The sequence below is a fragment of the Pristiophorus japonicus genome, chromosome 15, assembly GCF_044704955.1.
Source record: "Pristiophorus japonicus isolate sPriJap1 chromosome 15, sPriJap1.hap1, whole genome shotgun sequence".
Taxonomy (NCBI): domain Eukaryota; kingdom Metazoa; phylum Chordata; class Chondrichthyes; family Pristiophoridae; genus Pristiophorus; species Pristiophorus japonicus.
In genome coordinates this window covers 50,921,111-50,938,362 of record NC_091991.1, presented here as the reverse complement: position 1 = coordinate 50,938,362, position 17,252 = coordinate 50,921,111, and the positions used below count along the sequence as shown (strand labels likewise).

Below are 17,252 nucleotides of genomic sequence, written 5' to 3'. Positions count from 1 at the left end.
ACAATTGAATCTGTCTCTACCACCCTTTCAGGAAGCGCATTCCAGATCATCACCACATGTTGCGTTAAAAAGTTTTTCCTCATGTCGCCTTTAGTTTTTCTGCCAATTATCATAAATCTACTGGTTCTCAACCCTTCTGCCAATTGGAACAGTTTCTCTCTCTCTACTCTGTCTAGACCCCTCATGATTATGAACACCTCTATCAAATCTCCTCTCATCCTACTCTATTCTGAGAACAGCTTCACCAGTCTATTCACATAACTGAAATCCCTCATCCTTGGAAACAGTCTTGTAAATATTTTCTGCCCCCACACTTCCTAAAATGCGGTACCCAGAATTGGACACAATACTCCAGTTGAGGCCGAACCAGTGTTTTATACAGGTTAATCATAACTTCCTTGCTTTTGTACTCTATGCCTCTATTTAAGAAGCCAGGATACCGTATGCTTTTTAACTGCTTTCTCAACTTGCCCTGCCACCTTCAATGATTTGTGCACATATACCCCCAGACCTCTCTGGTCATGCACCCCCTTTAGAATTGTGCCCTTTAGTTTATGTTGCCTCTCCTCGTTCTTCCTACCAAAATGTAACACTTCGCACTTTTCTGCGTTAAATTTCATCTGCCACGTGTTCTGCCCATTCCACCAGATTGTCTATGTCCTCTTTAAGTCTATCACTATCCTCCTCACTATTGACTATACTTCCAAGTTTTGTGTCATCTGCAAATTTTGAAATTGTGCCCTCTACACCCAAATCCAAGTCATTAATATATATCAAGAAAAGCAGTGATCCTAGTACTGACCCCTGGGGAACACCACTGTATTCCTTCCTCTAGTCTGTTTCCTGTCACTTAGCCAATTTCGTATCCATGCTGCCACTGTGGGGAAGAACAAACCTAGAGGCCATCAATATAAGATAGTCACCAAGAAATCAAATAGGGAATTCAGAAGGATCTTCTTCACCCAGAGAGTGGTGAGAATGTGGAACCTGCTACCACAGGGAGTGGTTGAGGCAAATAGTTTGGATGCATTTAAGGCTAGATGAACATAAGAAGGAGAAGGTAATCTAGGGTAATGCTGATAAAGTTAGATAAGGAAAGATGAGAGAAGGCCCGAGTAGAGCATAAATGCCGGCATGGACTGGTTGGGCCGAATGGCCTGTTTCTGTGCCGTATATTCTATGTAATATCTAATGTAATGAGCGTGTGCTTCCTGCCTGCCATATTGGAAGCTTAGGAAACCATTTAGTATCCCAAAAAAAAATGCGCTGTGCAGCCAAATTTCTACGCACTGTCTTCTGGGTTTCAAACAATATACTATATTCACAGCAAAGCAAACCTCACAATTCAACATCAAAACAATGTTGCACCAGTCAAGCAGAAATGGATAAAGAGAGTTGTTTGGGACCAGCTGCACAGCTAAATCAAAGCTTTATTTTTGGAAAAGGTAAACTAAGAAAAAGGTTCATGGATGGTGGTGCTATCCCATGCAGTCCTGCAAGGCACATCTTCACAACCATCAACACAAATCAGTTCATCAAAGCACAATTAAACGTTTTTTAGTTTTAAACTAACATGCCATATGTTGATCCATACTGCAGTTGGACACAATGTTCATGTGTCAGACTTGCATAATCATTTCACCACGTGTTCATGTTAATTAGCAAGCAATAACATTTCACCTTGTCAACAGGCCTATTACCATATCGATGAATGCTCAAAAAAAATCTGTCCATTTGAGCAATGTTTCATTACTTCTATTACAGAGCTCCTTTTTCAGTAGTCATTTAATCAGGCTCCTCACACTCAGCTGAATGAATAACTCCCTATCCTGCTGGGATGAATAGATACCCATGCAGATGGCAGAGATTCTGCTTGAATACAAATGATGAGGAACCTGAACCTATGCTCTGTCATGTACATGCCCTTCTACAAATATTTATGTAGTAAATGAAAGGATATAGACTTCTTTTCTTCGACAACTATATTACATTCAACACACAACAGCCAGTTACTATTTGACCCATATTTAAAATCAAATGTATTTACAAAGCACAGTAACAGCTCAGTTAAAATTAATGATAAACTTTGCATATAATTATTTGTTCATCAATATAAAATCACTTTCATAAGGCACAAGCAGGTATTTAATCTACAAAAAGCTTTTTGTGAACATTATTGAATGAGATGCCAGTGCACATTTGTGTATAAATGTACATGGACCATGTTACATTGCACTGGATTCAGTAGTTCTTCATGTACATTCCTTTCAATAATGTTACGGACACTAAAAAAATCAATGAAATCCAAACAATGTTTCCCTTTCCACGAGTCATACATAAAAAATTAAGCTAACATTATTAATCTCCCAGAAAGATCAATTGTGTTTCAAGGCACAGTGCAAAAACGGATTCCAAACCAGTCTCCATTTGCTTTTATAAACATGACAAACTCTCTGCATCTGAAATGGCTGCACCTTAGCAAAACCCATCCTAGGATCAGCGCTATGTCTCATATTGATGCTGCTGTAGATGCTTGATAGAGTCAGCAGATATCTAGTCCCACCTTGCCCTCCACCTCCTGTCTTCTCCCTCCCCTATTACTGCTACCTATCCCTGGCACAACTTGCTATGATAACTTGATCATCAAAAAGCTAGGATATTTTATATTTTAATCCAAAATGTTTATAGTCAAAAATTGGCATTTTACTACCAAGTTTCGGCTCCTGTTTACAATTATAAAATTAACACCTTACATTTCTATACTGCTCTTCAAGTATCGAAATGTATTAAGATTGTGAGGGGGCTTGACAAGGTGGATGCAGAGAGGATGTTTCCACAGATGGGGGAGACCAGAATGAGAGGGCATGATCTTAGAATAAGGGGCCGCCCATTTAAAACTGAGATGAGGAGAAATTTCTTCTCTCAGAGGTTTGTAAATCTGTGGAATTCGCTGCCTCAGAGAGCTGTGGAAGCTGGGACATTGAATAAATTTAAGACATAAATAGACAGTTTCTTAAACGATAAGGCGATAAGGGGTTATGGGGAGCAGGCAGGAAAGTGGACCTGAGTCCATGATCGGATCAGCCATGATCGTATTGAATGGCGGAGCAGGCTCGAGGGGTCGTATGGCTTACTCCTGCTCCTATGTCTTATGTTCTTATATTCTTATAGAAAATGCTTTGCAGAGTGGAAGAATAAAGTGGATACGGAGCAAGAGAGAATAAAAAAGAAATAATGGAAAGGTGTTGGGGGGGGGGGGGGGGTTTGCAGCCAAAAGCGCATTTGAGGAGTATGGTTTTCAGAATGCTTTCAAAAGCCGGGAAGCCGTCATCATAGCAGAGGGATTTAGAAAGGGAGTTCCAAAGGGCAATGGCATAATGACTAAGAGAATAGCTGCAAATAATGGACGAGGAAGCGGGGGAGGAGCAGGCTGGTGTAAGAGATTGTGTGGGAGGCCACAAGACTGGAAGAGAGAGAAAGTGTGTGAGGCCATGAGGGCTTTGAAAGCATGAATAAAGATCTTAAAATCAACTTGCAATTGCAAGAGGAGCCAGTGGAGATTGGCAAGGATAGAGGTGATAGGACTGCATGACTGCAAATGAGGACTTGGAACATGGCATGCCATTTTAACTTGTGGAATCAAGGAGACCAGTTAGGAGAGCATCTAAGAAATTAAGCCTCAAGATGATTAAGACAGATAGGGTTTTAGGAACAGTTGGGAAATCATCATCATCATAGTCAGTCCCTCGGAATCGAGGAAGACTGAAGTGAGTTCTTTGGTGGTTGAACAGTCCAATACGAGAGCCACAGACTCTGTCACAGGTGTGACAGATAGTCACTGAGGGGAGGGGTGGGTGGGACTGGTTTGCCTCACGCTCTTTCCGCTGCCTGCGCTTGATTTCTGCATGCTCTCGGCGTTGAGACTCGAGGTGCTCAGCGCCCTCTCGGATGTGCTTCCTCCACTTAGGGTGGTCTTGGGCCAGGGACTCCCAAGTGTCAGCGGGGATGTCGCACTTTATTAGGGATGCTTTGAGGGTATCCTTATAGCGTTTCCGCTGCCCACCTTTGGTTCATTTGCCGTGAAGGAGCTCTGAGTAGAGCACTTGCTTTGGGAGTCTCGTGTCTGGCATGCAAACTATGTGGCCTGCCCAACGGAGCTGATCGAGTGTGGTCAGTGCTTCAGTGCTGGGGATGAGGATGCTAATGTTGGTGCGTCTGTCCTTCAGGGGATTTGTAAGATCTTGCGGAAACATCATTGGTGATATTTCTCCAGCAACTTGAGGTGTCTGCTGTACATGATCCATGTCTCTGAGCCATACAGGAGGGCAGGTACTACTACAGCCCTGTAGACCATGAACTTGGTGGCAGTTTTAGGGGCCTGGTCTTCAAACACTCTTTTTTTTTTCTCAGGCAGCCGAAGGCTACACTGGAGGCAGTGTTGGATCGCGTCGACAATGCCTGCTCTTGTTGATAGGAGGCTCCCGAGATATGGGAAGTGGTCCACGGTGTCCAGGGCCGCGCCGTGGATCTTGATGAATGGGGGCCAGTGCTGTGCGGCGAGGACAGGCTGGTGGAGGACTTTTGTCTTACGGATGTTTAGCTTAAGGCATATGCTTTCGTATGCCTCAGTAAATACGTCTTATGTCCTGGAGTTCTGCCTCTGTATGTGCGCAGACGCAGGCGTCGTCCGTGTACTGTGTACCGTGTACTCGATGACAGAGGTTGGGGTGGTCTTGGACCTGGCGCGGAGACAGCGAAGGTTGAACAGGTTCCCACTGGTTCTGTGGTTTAGTTCCAGTCCAGTGGGGAGCTTGTTGACTGTGAGGTGGATCATAATGGCAAGAAAGATTGAGAAGAGGGTTGGGGCAATAATGCAGCCCTGTTTGACCCCGGTCGGGATGGTGGGGAAATAGTAGGTGGAGGTCAGTGATATTATTGAGGGGACAAAGCAGTCTTGATAGTGGAACAGATGTAAGAAAGGAAACTCGGCAACGAAGCTAGCAGTCGCCAAGGTTCCATATCTTCAGTCTTAGCCTGAGGCAGCAGCCAGGAAGGTTGATGGCATCAAGGTCAGAGGTATGTAGATGCAAGAAGGAACTAAAGAGATGACTTTGGTTTTCAGAACTCTAAACTGGAGAAAATTTACATTCACAAATGGGATATAATTAATTCCTCTATGTTCTGAAGGCCGATAAAGTAAGTCCCAAATATGTATACCTATACCAGGTTTTACTACGTGTATACACATTAAGATCCTACATTACAATAATGACTACCAAAAGTACTTAATTGGTTGTAAAGTGCTTTGAGACAACATGAGGTCGTGAAAGGCGTTATAGAAATCTAAATCTTTCTTTCTTATGTAGCTACATCAAGATTGCTAGATAAACCTGTTTTTCAAGTGTCTGACAGTGCAGCATGAATAAAAACAGTCACAATCTCCCTATTAGAAAAACAAGCCTTTAAACACTGAGGGGTCAGCATAAAAGTGGTCTCTTGTCTTCTCATAGTTATCCTTGTTGCATGTTAAGAACTTCATCCAAAAACTCATCCCACTTTTTCTGCCAGAGTTTGTCGGTTTCAATCTTCATCTGGACAGACATAGCACTGTATCTATGAAAACCAAAAGAAAAGGCAGTAAATATCCTTTCAAGTCATCAAAATAAATGTTAGCCAAAGGAAGCAAACTTGCATATGTGAGAATGAGCAAAATGCCTGATTTTTAAAAAAGTGGGCCACTGGAACGATGGTCCATAAAATCATAGAAAATACAGCATAGGAGGAGGCCACATGGCCGATCTCACCAGTTAGTGCAAGCTCTCCGACTGGAACTGCCCACTCTAATCCTATTTCCCAATCCTTTCCCACCATCCTTTTAAATTCTTCTTTTTCAAATACGGATTTAGTTCTCTTTTAAATAATGTTATAGTATCATGTCAATAGCCATTAATGGCAAAGCAATCCATGTTTTAATAAATCTCCATGTGAAAAAAAATTATTGTACAATTCTATGACAGTTTATGTCAGCAAAAACAAGCTGGCATAGAAGCGGTGACAAATTATGGGCAAACTATGTTCTTGTGGTGATGTACTCCAAAATTTTGACCCACTGAGTATGAAAGAATGGCAGTATATGCCTAAGTGAGGATGGGGTGTAACTTGGCAATTAAGATGTTCACCCAACACATCTGTTCTTGTCCTTTTAAGTGGTTGAGGTTACTGGACTGTTGAAGTCAATTGTAACAGTTAATAGACTTTTATATTGTTTATATTGTCATTTGATCCACTCTCCTGTGAACACGGAGGCCAATTAACAATACAGAGAGAATAGAGGTGAATTTGGTCTTCGCCAGTCGCACAAAACAGGCTCCTAGCAATTCGACAGCCCATTTAACATTGCTGCCTATTCGCTATCAACCCGTGAAGGTTGCTTTGGCATTGCTTTCCAAAAGTGTGTGATGTATAAGGTAAATGTATGTAAAGGTACTCCTTCAGATGGTGGCACATTCAAGACCTCTTGGTTTAGGTACCCTTTTGTCATTTTTTCTGGTAGTTGCGGTGTTGAATACTCAGCCTGCCCATAAGCCCATTTGTGCAAATAAGTGTCAGCTTGGCTCAGTGGCAGCACTCTTGCCTTTAAGTCAGAAGGTGGGGTGTTCAAGCCCCACTCTAGGACTTGATCACAGAATCTAAGCTGCTACTTCAGCACAGTACTGAGGGTGCTACATTGTCAGAGGTGCCATCTTTCAAATGAGACATTGTCCAGGCACCTATTTAAAGATGAGCAGGAGAATTGCCCAGCTCCCGTGTCCTAGCCAATACTTAGTCCTCAACCAAAACAGATTAACTGTTTGTGGGACCTTGCTGTGCACAAATTGGCTGCCACAATTTGCCTACATAACAACAGTGTGTACACTTTAAAAAGTAATTCATTAGCTGTAAAGTACCTTGACATATCATGAGAACATGAAGGGCACTATCTAAATGCAAGTTCCTCCCCAACAACACTGTGGGAATACCTTCACCACACACGGACTGCAGCAGTTCAAGAAAGCGGCTCATCACCACTTTCTCCAGGGCAATTAGGAGAGGGCAATAAATGTTGGCCTTGCCAGCAATGCCCACATCCCAGGAATGAATTAAAAAAATATTTATTTCTAATTGGCATGCAATCCACTTCTTAAAAAAAATTCTCTTACAAAATATGTATACATGTATTTCATGAAGTCACTGCATGGTTTGTCACAGAACTTAGAGAGTGACACTGGTGCATTGGGATGGTTGGTATGTTGTGCACATGTTGGCAACAGCGCACTGTTTAGGGTCAAGATGATTTAATGTTTGGCTGAGCATTGTGGGGGAGGGGGGAATGCAATCTACTTCTGATATGTGAACAAAGCTACTTTTTTTCAAAAAGAAATAAAATATATTTACTTGATTGAGCTCAAAGCTAACTGCTTCAGTGTAGTCAGCTCAGCTTTTGAACCTCCTACACCCATGAAAGCCTCATAGAAGTCATACGATAAACCACGAGCACCAAAAACAGCTGGATCATCAGCACTAATAACCATGGGATGACCTTCTGCCATTAAGACTGTAGCTGGGTGATTTCGCAGATCAGTCACTAGCATAAGCACCTACAATAAAGAAACCAGCAGAATACATTAGCATTACAGTAAGTTAAGACCTCATTAAAGGTTATCAGTAAGTGGTATTGTGTACTTTTTGATTAATAACTATCACATTTCTGTCTGGAAGCACTCTTTTCTTGGAAGGACGGAACATCACCTGGATTAGATATATTCAGATTTACACACTGTTCCCTCAGAAATATATGGACTACAGGATTTAAGCAAAGTTCACAGTCTGCTTGGGTAATGTAATGAAAAATTATTAAGATGTAACATGGAACAGATTATCTGGTCATTATCACATTGCTGTTTGTGGGAGCTTGCTTGTGCGCAAATTGGCTGTCGCGTTTCCTACATTACAACAATGACTACACTGTAAAGCGCTTTGAGACGTCCAATGGTCGCGAAAGGCTCTATATAAATCCAAGTCCTTTTTTTATAAAGGAGAATTTAAAGCCAAAACTGAATAACTGAATCTACTGCTGAAACAGCTGCCTCTACCCCACTCCCATTCCCAATCAGGACACAGTAAAAGCTATACACATAATCAGCAAGATTTCCACCGTTTGATTGTAAGCACATTCCTTGAGTGTGCTGACAATTTCATTATAAACAGCATCAGCAGAGATCTTCTTCTTACATTTCTTTTGTGCCGGGTTTTTCTGTACCTAGCACTGCCCGAGCTGACGTTATCTAATTCGGCACTGACTGGGAAATGAAACTGGGAACTTCCTGGTGTGTGTGGCCCAGTACCACACAAGGCAGTTTACTCACTATGCCATTATGGAAGCTGCCTTCAATAACTGAATAAAATAAAACTTGATTTGATTAGAATAGCTTCATTTACACACTCATTGTTCAACAAAAATGTTAATTAAAAGATAGCATTTTAGGGCTTCGTTAAGCTAAATGAATTCATCCCTCTCCCCATGTCAAAGTGTATTAATTTTTAAAAAAAGCTTTTACCTGGGCGGCCCCTTATTCCCGTTTTATTTACATGTTATAAGAACATAAGAAATAGGAGCAGGAGTAGGCCACCTGGCCCCTCGAGCCTGCTCCGCCATTTAATAAGATCATGAGTTCGGGATCCGGAATATTAGGTCCTTCATTGAAACACCTGTGAGCTCATCCCTTTTCAGCGTGGAAGCAAGTCATCCTCGCTTCGAGGGACTGCCTATGATGATGATGGCTGATCTGATCATGGATTCAGGTCCACTTCCCTGTCCGCTCCCTGTAACCCTTTATTCCCTTATCACTCAAAAATCTGTCTATCTCCGCCTTAAATATATTCAATGACCCAGCCTCCACAGCTCTCTGGAACAGAAAATTCCACAGATTTACAACCCTCAGAGAAGAAATTTCTCCTCATTTTAAGTTTTAAATAGGCGGCCCCTTATTCTAAGACTATGTTCCCTAGTTTTAGTTTCCCTTATGAGTGGAGATATCCTCTCTGCATCCACCTTGTCGAGCCATATCATTATCTTATAAGTTTCAATAAGATCACCTCTCATTCTTCTGAACTCCAATGTGTATAGGCCCAATCTACTCAACCTACCTTCATAAGTCAACTCCTTCATCTCCGAAATCAACCCAGTGAACCTCCTCTGAACAGCCTCCAATGCAAGTATATCCTTCCTTAAATACGGAGACCAAAACTGTAAGCAGTACTCTAGGTGTGGCCTCACCAATACCCTGTACAGTTGTAGCAGGACTTTTCTGCTTTTATACTCAATCCTCCTTGCAACAAAGGCCAACATTCCATTTGTCTTCCTGATTACTTGCTGTACCTACATACTAACTTTTTGTGTTTCATGCACAAAGACCCCCATGTCCCTCTGTACTGAAGCATTTTGCAATTTTTCTCCATTTAAATTATAATTTGCTTTTCTATTTTTTCTGCCAAAGTGGATAACCTCACATTTTTCCACATTATACTCCATCTACCAAATGGAAGGTGATCTTATCAAAACATATAAGATAATGAGAGGGCTCGACAAGTTGGATGCAGAGAGGATATTTCCACTCATAGGGGAAACTAAAACTAGGAGGCATAGTCTCAGAATAAGGGGCCGCCCATTTAAAACTGAGATGAGGAAGAATTTTTTCTCTCAGAGGGTTATAAATCTATGTAATTCTCTGCCCCAGAGAGCTGTGGAGGCTGGGTCACTGAATAAATTTAAGGCGGAGATCGACAAATTTTTGAGTGATAAGGGAATAAAGGGTTATTGGGAGCGGGCAGGGAAGTGGAACTGAGTCCATGATCAGATCAGCATAATCTTATTAAATGGCGGAGCATGCTCGAGGGGTCCAATGGCCTACTCCTGCTCCTATTTCTTGTGTTCTCGTGTTCCCCCGCTGCTAATCACACATCTGTTGCTTTGCGCTTACAAATGACGAGTCAGAAGTGCGGCAGCCTGCCTCTGATCCTTCTACATCGGCCAACAGGGGAGATGACGAGGGAGGGGACAACAGTTTGGTCACTGAGCATGACATTCCATCAGTCCCACATCGGTGGAAGAGCCTGAATTTGTGGGGTTTGAGGAGTCTGAGGCTCCTGGCTCCAGTGGCCTACAGCAACGCACAGCGTGAGGGGAAGCTCAGAGGCCAGCTCCCTGGAGGGTGTCGGCCCAGGAGTCCTGCTGAGAGACAGGCAGACATGGACCAGGACTTGGAGACTATCTCCAGGGAGCCCATGCAAATGCACCACGAGCTCATGGGAGCATTGGAGAAGGTCCTGCAGAGCATGGATGCACTTGCTCTGAGTGTGGGGGAGGCCACCACAAGCATTGCCCGTGCCCCTCAGGAGTCCAACGAGCCCATCCTTGCCCACTTACAGAGGGAGATGGGCCTAGAGAGGGATCGTGGAGGCCCAGAGGGGATGGTATGTGCCATGGTTGATGTGGCAACAGCTATCGCATTACAAGCCCAAGTCGCGCAGGACTTTGTGATGTGGTGCTGTCAGTGATTGCTGGTATGAACTCGCAGACTGCTGCATTTCAGGCTCAGTGTGCTCTGAGTCAGTCGCAGAGTGATGCCGGCACGAACTGACTGCTGCCATCCTCTCTCTGTTCCCCACAGTCCAACGGGGAACTGACGGTGTCGAAGCAGGCCAGCAATGTGTGCTCGCACATCTTGCTCCGGATGCTGACATTCAGGAAGGATAGAATAAAAGGAAAAGGAGGTGGGGTAGCATTGCTGGTTAAAGAGGAGATTAATGCAATAGTTAGGAAAGACATTAGCTTGGATGATGTGGAATCTATATGGGTAGAGCTGCAGAACACCAAAGGGCAAAAAACGTTAGTAGGAGTTGTGTACAGACCTCCAAACTGTAGTAGGGATGTTGGGGAGGGCATCAAACAGGAAATTAGGGGTGCATGCAATAAAGGTGTAGCAGTTATAATGGGTGACTTTAATATGCACATAGATTGGGCTAGCCAAACTGGAAGCAATACGGTGGAGGAGGATTTCCTGGAGTGCATAAGGGATGGTTTTCTAGACCAATATGTCGAGGAACCAACTAGGGGGGAGGCCATCTTAGACTGGGTGTTGTGTAATGAGAGAGGATTAATTAGCAATCTCATTGTGCGAGGCCCCTTGGGGAAGAGTGACCATAATATGGTGGAATTCTGCATTAGGATGGAGAATGAAACAGTTAATTCAGAGACCATGGTCCAGAACTTAAAGAAGGATAACTTTGAAGGTATGAGGCGTGAATTGGCTAGGATAGATTGGCGAATGATACTTAGGGGGTTGACTGTGGATGGACAATGGCAGACATTTAGAGACCGCATGGATAAATTACAACAATTGTACATTCCTGTCTGGCGTAAAAATAAAAAAGGGAAGGTGGCTCAACCGTGGCTATCAAGGGAAATCAGGGATAGTATTAAAGCCAAGGAAGTGGCATACAAATTGGCCAGAAATAGCAGCGAACCCGGGCACTGGGAGAAATTTAGAACTCAGCAGAGGAGGACAAAGGGTTTGATTAGGGCAGGGAAAATGGAGTACGAGAAGAAGCTTGCAGGGAACATTAAGGCGGATTGCAAAAGTTTCTATAGGTATGTAAAGAGAAAAAGATTAGTAAAGACCTGCAGTCAGAATCAGGGGAAGTCATAACGGGGAACAAAGAAATGGCAGACCAATTGAACAAGTACTTTGGTTCGGTATTCACTAAGGAGGACACAAACAACCTTCCGGATATAAAAGGGGTCAGAGGGTCTAGTAAGGAGGGGGAACTGAGGGAAATCTTTATTAGTCGGGAAATTGTGTTGGGGAAATTGATGGGATTGAAGGCCGATAAATCCCCAGGGCCTGATGGACTGCATCCCAGAGTACTTAAGGAGGTGGCCTTGGAAATAGCGGATGCATTGACAGTCATTTTCCAACATTCCATTGACTCTGGATCAGTTCCTATCGAGTGGAGGGTAGCCAATGTAACCCCACTTTTTAAAAAAGGAGGGAGAGAGAAAGCATGGAATTATAGACCGGTCAGCCTGACCTCAGTAGTGGGTAAAATGATGGAATCAATTATTAAGGATGTCATAGCAGCGCATTTGGAAAATGGTGACATGATAGGTCCAAGTCAGCATGGATTTATGAAGGGGAAATCATGCTTGACAAATCTTCTGGAATTTTTTGAGGATGTTTCCAGTAAAGTGGACAAAGGAGAACCAGTTGATGTGGTATATTTGGACTTTCAGAAAGCTTTCGACAAGGTCCCACACAAGAGATTAATGTGCAAAGTTAAAGCACATGGGATTGGGGGTAGTGTGCTGACGTGGATTGAGAACTGGTTGTCAGACAGGAAGCAAAGAGTAGGAGTAAACGGGTACTTTTCAGAATGGCAGGCAGTGACTAGTGGGGTGCCGCAAGGTTCTGTGCTGGGGCCCCAGCTGTTTACATTGTACATTAATGATTTAGACGAGGGGGTTAAATGCAGTATCTCCAAATTTGCGGATGACACTAAGTTGGGTGGCAGTGTGAGCTGCGAGGAGGATGCTATTAGGCTGCAGAGTGACTTGGATAGGTTAGGTGAGTGGGCAAATGCATGGCAGATGAAGTATAATGTGGATAAATGTGAGGTTATCCACTTTAGTGGTAAAAACAGAGAGACAGACTATTATCTGAATGGTGACAGATTAGGAAAAGGGAAGGTGCAACGAGACCTGGGTGTCATGGTACATCAGTCATTGATGCAGGTACAGCAGGCGGTTAAGAAAGCAAATGGCATGTTGGCCTTCATAGCGAGGGGATTTGAGTACAGGGGCAGGGAGGTGTTGCTACAGTTGTACAGGGCCTTGGTGAGGCCACACCTGGAGTATTGTGTACAGTTTTGGTCTCCTAACTTGAGGAAGGACATTCTTGCTATTGAGGGAGTGCAGCGAAGATTCACCAGACTGATTCCCGGGATGGTGGGACTGACCTATCAAGAAAGACTGGATCAACTGGGCTTGTATTCACTGGAGTTCAGAAGAATGAGAGGGGACCTCATGGAAACGTTTAAAATTCTGACGGGTTTAGACAGGTTAGATGCAGGAAGAATGTTCCCAATGTTGGGGAAGTCCAGAACCAGGGGTCACAGTCTGAGGATAAGGGGTAAACCATTTAGGACCGAGATGAGGAGAAACTTCTTCACCCAGAGAGTGGTGAACCTGTGGAATTCTCTACCACAGAAAGTAGTTGAGGCCAATTCACTAAATATATTCAAAAGGGAGTTAGTCCTTACTACTCGGGGGATCAAGGGGTATGGCGAGAAAGCAGGAAGGGGGTACTGAAGTTTCATGTTCAGCCATGAACTCATTGAATGGCGGTACAGGCTAGAAGGGCTGAATGGCCTACTCCTGCACCTATTTTCTATGTTTCTATGTTTCTATGTTTCTGACACTCCGCCCTGGGTGAGTGGTAGTGGGCCACTGGAAATGGAAGGTGCTGTCCTTCCTCAAGGTGACAGCATTCCGGTTCCCACCACAATTTTGCACCAGCTGCGTTCTACAGCCGAGACTGCTGCTGCCGATGCTGAGGCGGTGAAGTCCGCAGCCGAGCCTTCCAGGCCCAGAGTTGGTCCAGGGCTTCCTGCTAGGCCGTCTATATTGTCTGCCCCATCATCATCACAGGCAGCCCCTCGGAATCGAGGAAGACTTGCTTCCACTCCTGAAGTGAGTTTTTTGGTGGCTGAACAGTCCAACACGAGAACCACAGTCTCTGTCACAGGTGGGGCAGACAGTCGCTGAGGGAAGGGGTGGGTGGGACTGGTTTGCCGCACGCTCCTTCCGCTGCCTGCGCTTGACCTCTTCATGCTCTCGGCGTTGAGACTCAAAGTGCTCAACGCCCTCCCGGATGCACTTTCTCCACTTAGGGCGGTCTTTGGCCAGGGATTCCCAGGTGTCAATGGTGATGTCGCACATTATCAGGGAGGCTTTGTGGGTGTCCTTGTAACGTTTCTGCTGCCCACCTTTGGCTTGTTTGCCGTGAAGGAGCTCCGCATAGAGCACTTGCTTTGGGAGTCTCGTGTCTGGCATGCGAACTATGTGGCCTGCCCAGCGAAGCTGATCGAGCGTGGTCAGTGTTTCAATGCGGGGGATGTTAGCCTGGATGAGGACACTGATGTTGGTGCGCCTGTCCTCCCAGGGAATTTGCAGGATCTTGCGGAGACATCGTTGGTGATATATCTCCAGCGACTTGAGATGTCTTCTGTACATCGTCCATGTCTCTGAGCCTATAGGAGGGCGGTTATTACTACAGCCCTGTAGACCATGAGCTTGGTGGTAGATTTGAGGGCCTGGTCTTCGAACACTCTTTTCCTCAGGCGGCCAAAGGCTGCACTGGTGCACTGGAGGCGGTGTTGAATCTTCACATCAATGTCTGCTCTTGTTGATAAGAGGCTCCTGAGGCATGGGAAATGGTCCACGTTGTCGAGGGCCGCGCCGTGGATCTTGATGACTGAGGGGCAGAGCTGTGCGGCGAGGACAGGCCCCACCCCATTGCTGGCCAAGAATGGGGAAACACTCATCAAGGACACCGAGGCTGTCAGGGCCCGCTGGAAGGAGCGTTTTGAAGATCTCCTCAATCGAGACTCTGCCTTTGTCTGCCCCACACACACAGCAACCTTCAAGCAGCCTTGTTTAGGCACTGAGGGCACATTGAGGAGAAGCACTAGGCGTGGGAAGGGGTAAAGGTAAGGGGTGGCAAATGCCAGAGGAAGCCGGACTGAGGACATTGGACCGATGCCCTCATCATTTAAATAATGGCTCTAAATATGTCGTTGCATTGTTTGACGCAACCTATTGTTGTGACTATGGGACTAATATGCCACATGGATGCTGCTGTGATGGAAGGGGCCTTTGTCCATACATTGTTGAAGTTCATGTGTTTGATGCTCTTTCAATGGGACATTGTTTTTTGTTTTGTTACTTGCTGGGGAGGGGTTTGATTGTGGTGTTTGAGGCGGTTATGTTGGTGTCATCAATAAAATGTTACTTTGACCGTTTTGCATTGGCGTCTTGTGTATGATTGTGGAGATGTGCCATTATGATGGCACATTGCTCGGGCAGTACTAACTGCATCCCTCAGCTTCCTCCATTATGAGCCGCTGACGTGTGGCTTATGCACCAGCATTGCTACGCTGCCTCCACCGTGGCTGGTGCTCCTCTTGGTGTGGCTGGCCATTTGGGACCTTGTCAGGCTCCTGTTCTTCGTTCTCCTCCTCCCGATATGAGGCTGCAGGTCTGCCTTTGGGGATGGCATATCTCTCTCAGCACTTCCTCTCAGAAACACATCTTTCTCAAACACTGCTCCTCAGAGAGGTGGAGATATGAGCATTGCTGCCTGTAAGCTCGAAGTGGGTAAGGTCTCCTGTCCAAACGTCTGGGGCCTCTCATCATTCGTGGCCCTAAATGGTCGACAGCCCTTCCATCTTCACACCGTCTAACCAGAGCATGGAGTAGGCGATGCTGGCAAACTAGTAATGCACCCATTAAATTACTTCAGTCAATCTATCAGGACCTTGTAATGGCAGAGTCATCACGATTTAAAGTCAGAGGTTCACGCAACATGCTGTGCAGAAATACTGCACTCAATATGGCCTCCGATTTATGTTCTTCCTCCCTCCCTTTAAATAGGCTGCAGATAATGCCAACGGAAGGTGGTACCGCCTGGTTTCCATGGCTAAATGAGGCGGATGCACCTAATTTTACAAGCAGGGCGCTAGCGGGACATTGCACAATGACTGACGTCATGATCTGAATGAAAGTACCGAGCGAGGCGGTAGTGTTTTGCGCCACCGCAAAACCAGCACCAAATTTCCCAGCGGAGCGCGGCAAGCTGCGGGGCCGGGCAGTAAGCAATTGAGACACATTACCGCCCCTCCGGGACACTAACATAGGCGCTACACAACCGAATTTCCAGCCCGTGGTCTTTTCACATTGTCTCTGCTCTGTTGTAGTCATGTTTGGGTATAGCACCACAAGTGCCAGCAATCCTCCAATTCCTTTTTCAGGTGAACACTTTTCACATGCGAACCAAGGCAATTAAATATTACAATGTTTTGACCACAGGAGCATGATATTCTTTCCTCGCCCAGCATCCACAGAGATGCATTCTGAACAGGATCCACTGGATAGTGATAACCAGCAGTGCAAACCCTGGCTGATTTCTTCTTCCCACCCGCCTCACCACTTCCAGCTCGGTGGAAATGAAACAAGAAGGAAAAGCAACAAAGTTATGCATTAAATACCACACAGAAAAAACAAAATTTGGTGCAGGTACTTAGTCAAAAGCGATAAAATAACAAGATAAACTACCTTATTGTATTACAAAAGTTAACTGTTTAAGCAGAGACTGGACCTTTGCTTTAAAATCAGCAGAGATACTAGAGGGGAAAGGTTGTTATACACTCAATTTGTTCTGTGCAACTGTTATACCAGCACCTGGTTTGAGATTGGACACACTTCAAATGGCACATCAAACTGTTTGGAAATCTGCTTTGCCAGTGGATGCTTGTTTATGCTGTAACCATGGCCTATTCGACTTGTGTTCAGCAGTAGAGCATCCAGGATGTTTTCATCTATACTCATACCTTCCCAGTCTGCAGAGGAAACCGGCAAGAATTAATGATTTTGTACAGATAGACATATGCTTCTTCATTTGGATACTCTGAGGTCACTGGGTGAGGCAAGCTGCAAGTCGTTCTTTTCTGAAAGGTCACAGGTTTCAATGCCAAGGCCACTTGTCATTCAAATCTGCACATTTCAAGTGGGTGAGTTTTACTGGCTTTTGGTTTTGTTACTGGATGAAATGCCATACAGAAAAGAGGCATTCCTATTGCCAGGAGGCCATGCAATGTGTGGCATATATCACGCTTCCTATCAGCCATTCACAGAACTGCAATGGCAGTAACTTATTCAACCTCTAAGCAGTGAGAAGATTCATGTATTGTAGCTTGCAAGGGGCAAACTGAGTACAGGCTAAAATTCAATTTAAAAAATGGCCAAAAAGTGATAAAACATTAACTTATTATTTCTATATACAGGTTGAACCTCACTTATCTGGAACCCTCGGGACCTGGCCTGTTCTGGACAAGGGATTTTTCCGGAAGAGGGGTGGTCACGTTAAATTGGATGGTAG

At 44.7% G+C, this 17,252-nt stretch overlaps 1 protein-coding gene across 1 annotated transcript in view; it reads right to left on the bottom strand.

Moving 5' to 3' along the window:
• Positions 1-1,417: 1,417 nt before the first annotated feature.
• The window catches only part of ada2a (adenosine deaminase 2a), a 99,102-nt gene continuing 83,267 nt past the window's right edge, over positions 1,418-17,252 (bottom strand). Inside the window, exons 7-9 of the mRNA XM_070900424.1 lie at positions 16,556-16,713; positions 7,435-7,637; positions 1,418-5,613 (exon numbers count right to left, since the gene is read on the bottom strand). Of these exons, the coding sequence (XP_070756525.1) occupies positions 5,511-5,613; positions 7,435-7,637; positions 16,556-16,713 (464 nt within the window). The 3' untranslated portion in view covers positions 1,418-5,510. The remainder of the gene's footprint in view (positions 5,614-7,434; positions 7,638-16,555; positions 16,714-17,252) is intronic.